We start from the raw sequence: 12441 nt of genomic DNA on the forward strand, positions 1-12441 counted from the left end.
CTCCTCCTCCTCCTCCTCCTCCTCCTCCTTCTTCTTCTTCTTCTTCTAAAAAAAAACAAAACAAAAACAAAATAAAATATTGTAGTATTTACTATGTGGCAGGTGTTTTTCCAGGTTACTTAAACACATGAACTTAACTCATTTTTTTTATGAGACAAACAAACATTCTCACTTTACAATTAGAGAAACAGGCATGGGAAGGTTAACAACTCATTTAAGGTGCATGCCTTTAAACCTGGGACTATGGTTTTAGCTTTAATGCTATTGATAGCACTGATATTGTTTTTCTAGCCTGGATTAGTTGTCTGTTGTTATTCTATGAACATTTATTATGACAGTTGCTGTAGTCAGTGTGCTGGCTAGTTTTATGTCAATTTGACAAGCTAAAGTCATCTGAGAGGAGAGAGTCAACCGAGAAAATGTCTTCATAAGATGAGGCTGTAGACAAACCTGTATGGCATTGTCTTAGTGATGAATAGGGGAGGACATAGCTCATTGTGGGTGGTCCTAGGTTCTATAAGAAAGCAGGCTGAACCAGCCATGAGGAGCAAGTCAGTAAGCAGTGTCCTTTCATGACCTCTGCATCAGCTTCTGCCTTCAGGTTTGTGACATGCTTGAGTTCCTGCCCTCACTACCATTATATGGAACTGTGAGTGAAATAATTCTTTCCTCTCCAAGTTTACTTTAGTCATGGTTTCCTCACAGCAATAGTGACCCTAACGAAGACGGTCAGGAATGTGGTTTACTAGGTTTCATAGCTCAGGTGTCATAGTTCATGGCTAAGGTGTTATCATTTGCCAAAATCATCTCAAAGTTCTAGAAGGGAAGAACCTATCACCAAACCAACTCATGTTGCTGGCAGAAGCTGGCTCATCCTGGGTTGTTAAGATGAGGCAGTCAGTTCTTTGCTGGGTTTTGGCAAGAGGTTGTCATGTGCTCCCTATCACATAGGATGGCTCATAATTTCCCAGTGATGTGAGCAGGTGAGAAAGCAAGAGAGCACTAAGCATGAGTACATGGAGGTTCAGGATTTTGCAACCTAATTTTGGAAATGTACCTTCAGTTTATTTCCATATCCAATGAGTTAAATGTGTGTAACTGGGTCCATCCCAGCTCAAGGGAAGAAGATGATGACTAGGAGGCAAAGATCAGCAGAGGCTATTCCAGAATTGCCTACAACATATGTCGAGCCATCAGCACCTCCTCTTATCTGTACCTTTCTTTTCTTACTGAGTGGATTTGATATCAAAAGGCATGCTGTTGTAGCCTTATATATATATATAATATATATATATATGCAGAAAGTATATAAATCAACATCGACGTGTTGTCATTGTACTTCATGCTGAGCTTTATTTAATCTTCACAATAACACCTTTTTTGTTCAACTGAGTAGTTAGTGTTAGAGACTATAGCATACAATTTAAGGCTTTTGTGACTTCACATACTAAAGTAACCATTTTTAATATCCTAAATTGTCCTTTAGGTGTTTTTCACTGAGAGGTGACATGAGGATTTGCATTTTTCCCCACTGGTCTTTACATTATGAAATGTATTTCTGTCACTTCAGAGTTGAGGGATATTTAAGGGTCTGGCCTGAAGATCCTATTGATTCTTGCACACATCCATTTGCTCCAAGCTAGCAAAATGGCTAGCTTAAATGTGATTTTCTGTGTGTGTCCTGGACAAAAAGAAATAGGGAACCAAATGACTGGTGAACCATCAGTCATGTACTAATGGTTCTTGTTTCACAAAATTATGTATGTGTGTGTCTGTGTGTATACTTGTATATATGTATATATGTTATACAAACGCTCATGATATTTAACTCTTTCCAATTTATTTATTTCTTCATTCTATTTATTTTCATTTTACTGGAAAGGTCACTGCAAATGCAGAAAGTATATAAATCATATACAGCAACAGCATGTAACTATAATATGAGTAAGTAAGAAACTATGCAGTTATCTCCTAAATCCAGAACCCGAATATAGCACGCATCCCAGAAATGTCTGAATACTCTAGCACTCATAACCCTTGCTGTCTGCATTTTCCAGTAATTATTTTCTCTTAACCTTACCATATTAGCCTCCTTATTTTCTCCCTAGTTCTGAAGATTGAATTCCATCTCCTGCTAGACAGGAGCTTTGCCGCTGAACTCAGTGGTGGGTCTATCTTTCCTTTTTTCAGTAGAGCATTTTAGTATTTGCTGTTTCATCTGACTGTCTCCACATCCTGCTCACTCACACATCATCATCCCTTATGCACCATCTCTCATAAAACTGGCCTTTCTGCTACCCTTCTCATCAATGACTTCACATTACTGCATCTAACAAATGCCTTTATTTTGCTGAGTCCGTGTATCAAATTTGACTATGACGGTAATTTGCTCTTAAAATCCTTGACTAGTCACAGCACCTTTCTTTGTCATGATTCTAGCTCATCCTTCTCAGGTTTCTTGCAGATTTACTCTTCTCCACCAAATCTAAATGTTGGTGTTCTCATGAATGTGTTTATTTTCTTTCTTTCTTTTTGTATTTCTGAATTTTGTCACTAGTATTTTCATAGCTGGAATGCTGTTTAGAAATCTATCACCTAGGGAGGTGCCAACCCATTCTGAAATACCAGCCAAAGGCAAATGCCATCTTTCCAACAGAAAAAAGCTGGTGGATCTGGAAGTCTTGGGTGAGCTTCCAGACAGCTCCAAGGACCTTGATTATGTCCAGCCCTTGATATAAAAAAAGATAGGGCCTGGAGAGGAAGCAATTGGTCATCCTTCTATAAGATCATTATTCTGTGATGGCGGTGTATAAGTGAGTATAGCTGTAAACTTCGTGAAGTAGCAAAAGTAGGGAATGCAAATGAAAATTGAGTTTTAAGCACAATAAAGATTCACCTCTTGCTTGAAATATGTTGACTGTGCATTAGTTTTATAGAGGGACACATTTTCAAAATTGAACTGAGATGAAATACAAGTCTCTAAAAATTTGACAATTTAGCTAATAAATATCAATCTTCACAGACAAAGTATAAGACCAATTTAATCAGCTAATGGAAATCAAAGGCTTACCAAGAACATTTTTTTTAACTTTTAAAAAAGTATATTCAACACAATATACATTTCATACCAATTGTAAAATGATGTAAATGTTATTAAATGAACATAAATAGATAGTATTTTTGTTTGTTTGTTTCATTTTTAGTAGAGCTTAATATCTTGGCTCTTACTGTGGTACAAACCCAAAATCAGAACAATATTTAGACATTAGAGTTCATTGCAGTAATGTTTTACTTCAATGTCTGTCACATCACCAAAGAATTTTACATCCATAGTAGCTAAGCTAAGAGTTGACAGTTCTGCTGTGCCAAGGAATGAATTGTTGGCATGATTATTTGGGTACAGATTTCTTGCTACAGTCAAAGCTATTTGACTTGAGTGATTGTCATCATTCTCAGCCCACAGAGAACAGGTTACATTCATTTAAGAAATGGTGTGTGTATTAAGATGGTCTATCCATGAAGTCATTCATCAACTGTTTCAATGAGCAATGGTTCTGTTTGGAGGGTGGCACAAACATTAGGGGAGAGTAAGATTTTGGTTCATTGGCTGTGATGATTTTGAAAAGCATTTATCTCAGAAAAAAGAGTAACTTATAAGAGCCTCTTTTTCAAAATTGATACAATAATTACAAATATCAAGCAAACATTCAGTCTCACTCTTTGTTGGTCTCTTACAAGACACCTCCTAAATTAATTTTCTGTTTCTTTTGGCTCTATGAATAATTTTGAAATATGTAAGCTGTTCATAGTATAGTGTAAAAACATCAAACAGACAATCCTACTAATAGAGAGGCTGAGATAGGAGAAGCATGATTTCAAGACCATTATGTGGCACACAGCAAGACACTGTCACATACAAACAAGCAGAAAGTATATATGGATTGTACAATATTGGATACATTTCTTCAATTACCAAATTGGAGAGACCACTGGATAAAAGCCAACAAATTTCTAATTCCTCATATTTTTGCATTTTAATCAATTAGGATATGTTGGTAATATTAATTTTCACATTAAGAGATATTAAGGAAAGCTGATTGTTACTTCCTGTTATTTTTGTTGTTAGAGGTGGAATTATGTGTGTGTGCGTTTGTTGAAAGATTACCTTTTTTCTTTCCCTAGGGCATAGTTTGTGTTGGTGTTTTCCATTTATTATCCTTTGTAGGGCTAGATTTATGGAAAGATAGTGTGTAAATTTGTTTTTGTCGTGAAATATCTTGGTTTCTCCGTCTATGGTAATTGAGAGTTTTGCTGGGTATAGTAGCCTGGGCTGGCAATTTTTTTCTCTTAGGGTCTGTATGACATCTGCCCAGAATCTTGTAGCTTTCATAGTCTCTGGTGAGAAGTTTGGTGTAATTCTGATAGATCTGCCTTTATATGTTACTTGACATTTTTCCCTTACTGCTTTTAATATTCTTTCCTTTTTAGTGCATTTGATGTTTTGCTTATTATGTGATGGGAGGAATTTCTTTTCTGGTCCAATTCACTTGGAGTTCTGTAGGCTTGTTGTATGTTCACAGGCATTTCTTTCTTTAGGTTAGGGAAGTTTTCTTCTATAATTTTGTTGAAGATATTTACTGGCCCATTAAGCTGGGAATCTTCACTCTCTTCTACACCTATCATCCTTCTGTTTCATCTTCTCATTGTGTTCTGGATTTCCTGGATGTTTTGGGTTAGGAGCTTTTTGCTTTTTGCATTTTCTTTCACTGTTGTGCCAATGTTTTCTATGGTATCTTCTGCACCCGAGATTCTCTCTTCTATCTCTCGTATTCTGTTGGTAATGCTTGCATCCATGACTCCTGATTTCTTTTCTAGGTTTTTAAATTCCAGGGTTGTCTCCCTTTGTGATTTCTTTTTATTGTTTCTACTTCCATTTTTAGATCCTGGATGGTTTTGCTCATTTCCTTCGCCTGTTGGATTGTGTTTTCCTGTAATTCTTTAAGAAATTTTTGTGTTTCCTCTTTATTGAGTTCTAGCTGTTTTCCTGTGTTCTCCTGTATTTCTTTTAGGGAGTTATTTATGTGCTACTTAAACTCCTCTATCATCATCATGAGAAGTGATTTTAGATTCAAATCTTGTTTTTCTGGTGTGATAGTGTATCCAGAATTTGCTATGGTGGGATAATTGGGTTCCAATGATGCCAAGTAACCTTGGTTTCTTATGTTCTATGCTTGCCTCCCACCATTTGGTTATTCTCTAGTGCTACCTGCCCTGGTTATATCTGACTGGAGCCTGTCCTTCCTGTGATCCTGGTTGAATCAGAACTCCTCAGAGTCCAGCTGTCTCTGTGATCCTGTAATTCTTTGATCCTGTGGTCCTGAGATACAGGGTGTGTCTGAACTCCTGGGAGTCAAGCTGCCTCTTGGGCTGTGAGATCCTGGTGTGACCAAGCTCCTGGGATTCTAGCATTCTGTGATCTTGGGTGTGTTAGAGTGCCTTGGAGTGGAGTGTCCTCTGGGTGTTGTTGGACTGGCTGCAGAGTTTGTGCCCAAGGTCTGCTCAGGGCACCAGCCTAGACAGACAGGAAGGAACATGTGCCACTGGTCTGACAGAGTTCCTGCATTCTTGGGTCCTACTGGTCCCAGTTTCTCCTGGTGTTGGGACAGATGTTGTGTCCTCCTCACCTCTGATCCTATGATCCTAGGCATGTTAGAGCGCCTGGGAGTGGAGATTCCTCTGGGTGTTGTGGGACTGACTATGGAGTTTGTATCCAAGTTCTGCCCCCATGAATGTGTTTCATTCTAGATACCTAACACACTTGTTCCTGCTTATTAACACAACCATTAAATTTATATGTTTAGCTGAAACTGTAAGCTCCAGACCCACAGACTTTTCTTCGTTCTGCCAATTCTACATAGGCAATTTATATATATTTCTGGACAATTAAATTGTTTCACTTTTGCAGAGGTGCAATGATAATATTAGCATCTAGGATCTATTGGACTCTTCTTGGGTACCTGACATTGTGTTAAGGGCTTTACATGTATTAATTCATTTGAAATTCTACTTTAACAATGGATACTCTGAATTAATTACTGTTATCACTATGTAGACAAAGACACTCAAGTATAGGGCTGATAATCATATTGCTCAAAGTCACAAAGCAATATGAAGAATAGCCTTGATCTCAAGTCTGATACTCTGATGTCATTTCAATCTTCCTACGTCCTGTGCTAGAGTTTCCTCTGATGTCAGGGCTTGTGTCTAAGCCTAATGACCACAAATCCAGGTGACTATATAAAATAGTATTTGGTTTAGGAAGTCAAGGAGAACAGGGGTTTACACTTTTGTGAAATAACCCCAGAGCTCTAGATATCTGAAGATACTTGCCAACAGTGTGGTAGTTTTCCCTGAGGATGACAAGAAACTTCAGAATTTCCAAAAGTAGCACAATTTGTTTCTACTAATGATCAATCCTATTACACTGTGTAATACCTATATTTCTATATTTCTATACTTAGCTATATAGAATTAGTCCATTTAAGGTGTGCCTGTGTCTGAAGAGATGCTCTGAGAATAGCAAGCCAAGAGGGCGATTAAAAAATGTATTATGCATGTGGCTATAAATGTAGTATATACATTTTATAAGTGTTATATCCTTAAAATTTGTTCATGATTCATGTTATTTATTTATTTATTTATTTATTTATTTATTTATTTATTTATTTATTTATTTATTTATATTTATCGAGACAGGGTTTGTCTGTATAGCCCTGGCTGTCCTGGAACTCACTTTGTAGACCAGGCTGGCCTCAAACTCAGAAATCCACTTGCCTCTGCCTCCCGAGCACTGGGATTAAAGGTGTGCACCACCACGCCTGGCTTCATGACCTCATTTTAAAGAAAAATCTGATGAAATAATGAAAATTTCTCTTTGGTTTAACCAGATTGTATGATAACTCTCTGTCTCTCTGTCTTTCTGTCTCTGTCTCTGTCTCTGTCTCTCTGTCTCTCTGTCTCTCTGTCTCTCTCTGTCTCTCTCTGTCTCTGTCTCTCTCTCTCTCTCTCTCTGTGTGTGTGTTTATGTGTGTGTAAGTTAGAGGTCAATATTGAGTGCTTTCCTCCATAACTTCTTGTTTATGATCTGAGCCAGAGTAACTGGGTCTGGAGCTCACTGATTGATGAGACTGACTATCCAAGAAGCTCAGGGGTCGTCCTGTCTCTGCCTCCACAGCACTGGGATTACAAGCATGTACCACCATGAGAAGATTTTATTTTTTAATAACAGTACTGAGGGTCTAAAATTCAGGTTTTCATTCACTAAGCCATCTCCCTATTCTGGAAATGCTTTAAAGAAAGGCAGAAGCCCCTAATTGATAGTTTTCATGAAGAGGTGAATTATTGGTGTGTGATTCTGAAAACACACAGACTAGCACAGGTTTTAGGATGATGGGATGCTTTTGTTGTATTCTTTGTAGATTAGTGTCATCGCATATATGATTGATTTATCAGATGTCTCAGAATTTACTTTGCTAGTTCAGTATTTTCCAAAATAATCTCCCATTTTCTCTCCTTTTTTTTCAGATGATGGTGGGTCAAAAATCCATTTGATTCAACAGGTAGACATGGCGGCACAGGTGGCTTCTGGAATGGCCTATCTTGAGTCGCAGAACTATATTCACAGAGATCTGGCTGCAAGAAATGTCCTTGTTGGTGAACATAATATCTACAAAGTAGCAGATTTTGGACTTGCAAGAGTTTTTAAGGTAGATTTAGTTTTGTTTTAATTGGTTCTTATAGTAGGTTAAACAGCAAAAAAGTTAATATAGCGATAAGTTCACAATTATTTTTTAAAACTATTTCGCTGCTAGGTGTGGTACTGAAGACTTAGGACCCCAACACTCAAGAGGGTGAGACAAGAGGATTTTGGGTTTGAGATCAGCTCGAACCTCAATGAGACCCTTGTCTCCAAATAATAATTGCAACAAGAGTAACAAAGCCACACACAAACAAGAAACAAATAAAACTTTCATGTTGTCTATCTATGGTCCATTGATAAAGACAAGTTGTATAAGATCTTATAGACAGAGTGCTTTTCTATTTCTATGGAGAGGGGCAACCAAGGGAAAATGGTGATCAGGCAGATAAATAAATATGTGATTAAAATTGAGGTTGAGTTTGTGGCGTACTTGTCGTACTTGTCAGATGCTACCAGCACCACCCATCTGCTTTTTCACATTCCTTCTCCAGAAAGCAATAGACTGTATCTAACTTTGCTCACTTGACAATAGGCTAAGGCCATACTACAAGGATTCATCAACAATCATCAGCTTTCTGTGTGCTTGTGTGATTGTGTGGACATGTCAGTGTTTTATATATGCATGTGTGTGTGTCCTTTTGTCTGTGTGAGTACATTTATAGGCCAGAAGTTGATATTGAAATGTCTTCTTCAATCTTTTCTACACCTTGATAAAATAGTTTTAATAATTCATTGAGGATTTCATACAATGCATATTGATCATATTCATCCCCTCCCCCTAACTTCTCTCAGACATAGCTCCCACCTCTCTACCCACACAACTCCCTCTGCCCCCTCAACTACACTTGTTATAGGACAAATTTCTCACTGAACCTGTAGTCTTCATTTTGGCTAGATTGGCTGGTCAGCATGTCTCTAGGATCCACCTGTATCTTCATCCTCGCCCTGTGTTACACACATGTACTGTATCACCTGGTTTTTACCTGGATGCTGATGACTTGAACTCACGTTCTCATACTGCTTAGAAAGAACGATGTCCACTGAGCCATCTCTCCAAAAATAAACCACTGGGTTTTCATTTACTCACCATGTTTTGTAACATCAATCTAAAGAGACTAATAATTAGACATCAGATGAGGTATTTAAATCTGAACTTAAAGTTAGATTTCCATACCATTCACTAAAAATATGAATATGGTGCAAAAACAGATACAGACTCTCTTTCCATATCATCTTTCCTATTTTTTAGAAGTTAATTAAAATTAAAAAGTCACTATGTTGATAAACTAATTTAAATTATTTAGATAGCACTTTTTTGGTATTATCAAGTGCTTTAGATGATAATCAATGCCAGCTTTTCTAAGAAAGGTTTTATTTATTTTTATTTCATGTATATGTGCTTTTTCCCTGCATTTATGTCTGTGCATTTATGTCACTGCAAAAGCCAGGAGGTACCAAATACTCTGGAGCTGAAGTTATAGATGGTTGTGTGCTACCATTTGGGTGTTGGGAACCAAACCTGTGTTTTTGTCAAGAGCAGTAAATCATCTTAACTACTGAACTGTCTCTCTAGCCTTAATATCAGTACATAGCTCTTCATGACTAAGAGCAAATAAAACCAGACATCCTTTGTTTCTCCTCCTCTTTCATCTTCTTCTTCAGTTTGTAAAGTACTTACACAAATACAATTGATCACAGATTCTCCTACCTGCAATGGAATGATGCTCCTCAGGCTCTCAAGACACATCTTGCTAATGATCTTTCACTGATTTTTCTAGTCTTATATGTTTGGTTCAGCATATCTTATATTATAATGCAAATCAACCTAAGCCCATATTGAATATTTGCTTCTACATTTTCATGTGACACAGGTTACAAATAAACAAGGGCAGCACAACAAATTACTAACTTGGCTTGAATCCTTGATGCATTAACAGGTAGATAATGAAGACATCTATGAATCTAAACACGAAATAAAGCTGCCAGTGAAGTGGACTGCACCCGAAGCCATTCGTACTAATAAATTCAGCATTAAGTCTGATGTGTGGTCTTTTGGAATCCTGCTCTATGAAATCATTACTTATGGCAAAATGCCTTACAGTGGTGAGTGATTAATTCAGAAGTGGGCCTTTCTGTTGCAGGTCACTTGCTTAGATGTGACTTTAACTGCTTTGCATAGATTTAGAGGGCAGAGTTATGAGGCTGACCATTCCATGTTCCTGGAGGAGCCTGATAGATAAAATTTGATGATGATAATTTGCATTAATGAAGTGGTTTATTACTTTCTTCTCCTTTACTCTTGAATTGCAGTCTTATAGACATGACTTGCTGGTGATTTTAGTTTAATGTTATAGCCTGGGAAATGGATGGTGGGTCTCATGATGGACTTCATCAAGGGAAAAAAAAATCCTTTATAACCCGGAGTTCAGTGTCAACTATAATTTGAAGACTCTGATTGTCCCCCTTTTATTTTTTTGTTCTATTCTGTATGTCTTAGGTATGACAGGTGCTCAAGTAATTCAAATGTTGAGTCAAAACTACAGACTACCACAGCCATCTAACTGCCCACAGCAATTCTACAGCATCATGCTAGAGTGCTGGAATGCTGAGCCTAAGCAACGGCCAACATTTGAGACCCTGCATTGGAAACTTGAAGACTACTTTGAAACAGACTGTTCCTATTCAGATACAAATAACTTCATAAACTAAACATCAAGGAAAAGAAGAAATATAATGAAGATATGAAAACGTGGGGCTCATCAGTCCAGAAATACTATCTATTCAACCAACTGTGAAATCAGCTTATTTTGACATATTCAAGTGGTAGGATGAACTCAGCCATGCATTCCATATCAAAAAGATAATCTGTGTATTTTATTGACTAGGAAACACTGCAGGACAGTATAAGATAATGTGTCATTTTTCCTCACTGCCTGGTAAAATCAATCACACTAAATGAAGTTATTTTTTTCCTTTTGAGAACTCCTCACATTTCTATTTATTGTTTGAATGCCCATCAAGAGAATCAACAGATGACAGTGTTTACTCAGTTACTGTTGTGGCATTTTCCTGTTTACTAATTAGACTGGTTATTCATTATTCCTCAAATTGCTGAATCCCATCAGGCTGTTATTATGAAGGAATTTGATTGCTCTGCTGCACAGCAGGACCTGTGCTTTGAGATATTTTTTTTCCTCTCTTTTAAAATATCCTGTAACTACAATAATGGTAAAGCCATGTTAAATGACTTGATTGTACTTGAAGTAATTGCACATATTTTTCCTATGCATAAGAAAATGAAGCAGCTGTTGAGAAAAAGAATTAAAATCTTTCTCATTTTGTAGAAGAAAATGATGGAGTTTGCTCTATACCTCAGTATGTGTCATTGGAGAATCATCTGCATTAGTTTTAATCTCTTAATGTCAGGAATCAGGTTGCAAAGCCGATGAATTGTTATGTATGGGAATATAGGAGAACTACCACATTGCCTACCAGGTCTGAGAAATAGATATTAAAGTGGCTTAGAGAAGCTAACAGAGAGCTAGAGGATTGCTGCAGCTTTCTAAGTAATAATAAAAAGTTTCTTTGGCATGCAGGCCTATTTTAAATTGGCTTCAAAACAGGCCAATCAGCACCTGAGGCTAGGAATAATGTCTGAATGTAGTTATGAACTATAGATTTTATCTGTTAAGTCTGGATGCTTTTCAGTATCTTAATTTTTTCTAACCTTGGAGAACTTCCCTGTTTTCTTAGGCAATGTGTGTATCAAATGTTCTGCATCACTGGATGGTTAGCAAGACTTTTCTAAAATCAGCTCCATAGATTCCAGAATCTTCTAATGTGCAGCACGGAATGAACATTCCAAAAGGAAACCGAGTATATCAAGTTTATCTTTCATCCTTCTTTAAGAGAGAAGGGACTATTTAGATGGTCACAAGGATCCCCTGCGAATTAAAAAACATGCCAGTTCTTTCAACTAGGAACCAGGAGAGCATCAGGGACTAACCATTAACCATTTGGTGAAGCCACTTCCCTAGCTGCATTTCTGTTACCATAGTAGAAATCCTGAAAACAAAACAAAACAAAACCAAAAAACAAACAAACAAACAAACAAAACCAACTTAGAAGAGACAAGTTTTATTCTAGCTTACCATTCTAGACCATTGCATCACAGCAGGAAGTCACTGTGACAAGAGAGGTTGAAAATGATTTCATCACATCCACAGTCTAAGATGAGAGAGACATAACTACATGCATGCATGCATGACTTGCTTGTTTGCTTTCTTGTGCTCAGGTCAATTTCTACACTCTTAAAATGTTTGGGACACCTTTGCCTAGGAAATAGCATGGCACACAATGGGCTGAGTCTTCCAGGATCAATTAACTTAATTAAGACAATTCTGTACAGACATGCCCACAGGCAAGTCTAATATAAAGAATCATTGTCAACTCGTTGTGACTCTCTTTCTTGATGATTCTAGGTGTTGACAAATTGTCAATTATAGCTAGTCATTAGACTACTTAAGACTCAAATCTTATCAAACTTTCCCATCTACCACAAGCATTTTCTGTGTTCCACTAGTCACAGGTGGCCACCAGTGGTAAGTGAGGCTCCTTGTTCTCTTTTTTTTTTTTTTTTTTTTGGTTTTTCGAGACAGGGTTTTTCTTTGTAGACCAGGCTG

General features: G+C 37.3%; 1 protein-coding gene across 2 annotated transcripts in view; it reads left to right on the forward strand.

Annotated features, from left to right (window-relative positions):
- Frk (fyn related Src family tyrosine kinase) overlaps window positions 1-12211 on the forward strand; it is a 119599-nt gene extending 107388 nt beyond the window's left edge. The window contains exons 7-9 of one of the 2 annotated variants that reach the window (XM_029482170.1): window positions 7585-7766; window positions 9697-9862; window positions 10257-11006. In XM_029482170.1, coding sequence (XP_029338030.1) covers window positions 7585-7766; window positions 9697-9862; window positions 10257-10468 — 560 coding nt within the window. In that variant the 3' untranslated portion in view covers window positions 10469-11006. Of the gene's footprint in view, window positions 1-7584; window positions 7767-9696; window positions 9863-10256 lie in introns of both variants that reach the window. The other variant, XM_021174495.1, reaches the window with a different exon arrangement.
- Window positions 12212-12441: the final 230 nt, after the last annotated feature.

The sequence above is a fragment of the Mus caroli genome, chromosome 10, assembly GCF_900094665.2.
Source record: "Mus caroli chromosome 10, CAROLI_EIJ_v1.1, whole genome shotgun sequence".
NCBI lineage: Eukaryota > Metazoa > Chordata > Mammalia > Rodentia > Muridae > Mus > Mus caroli.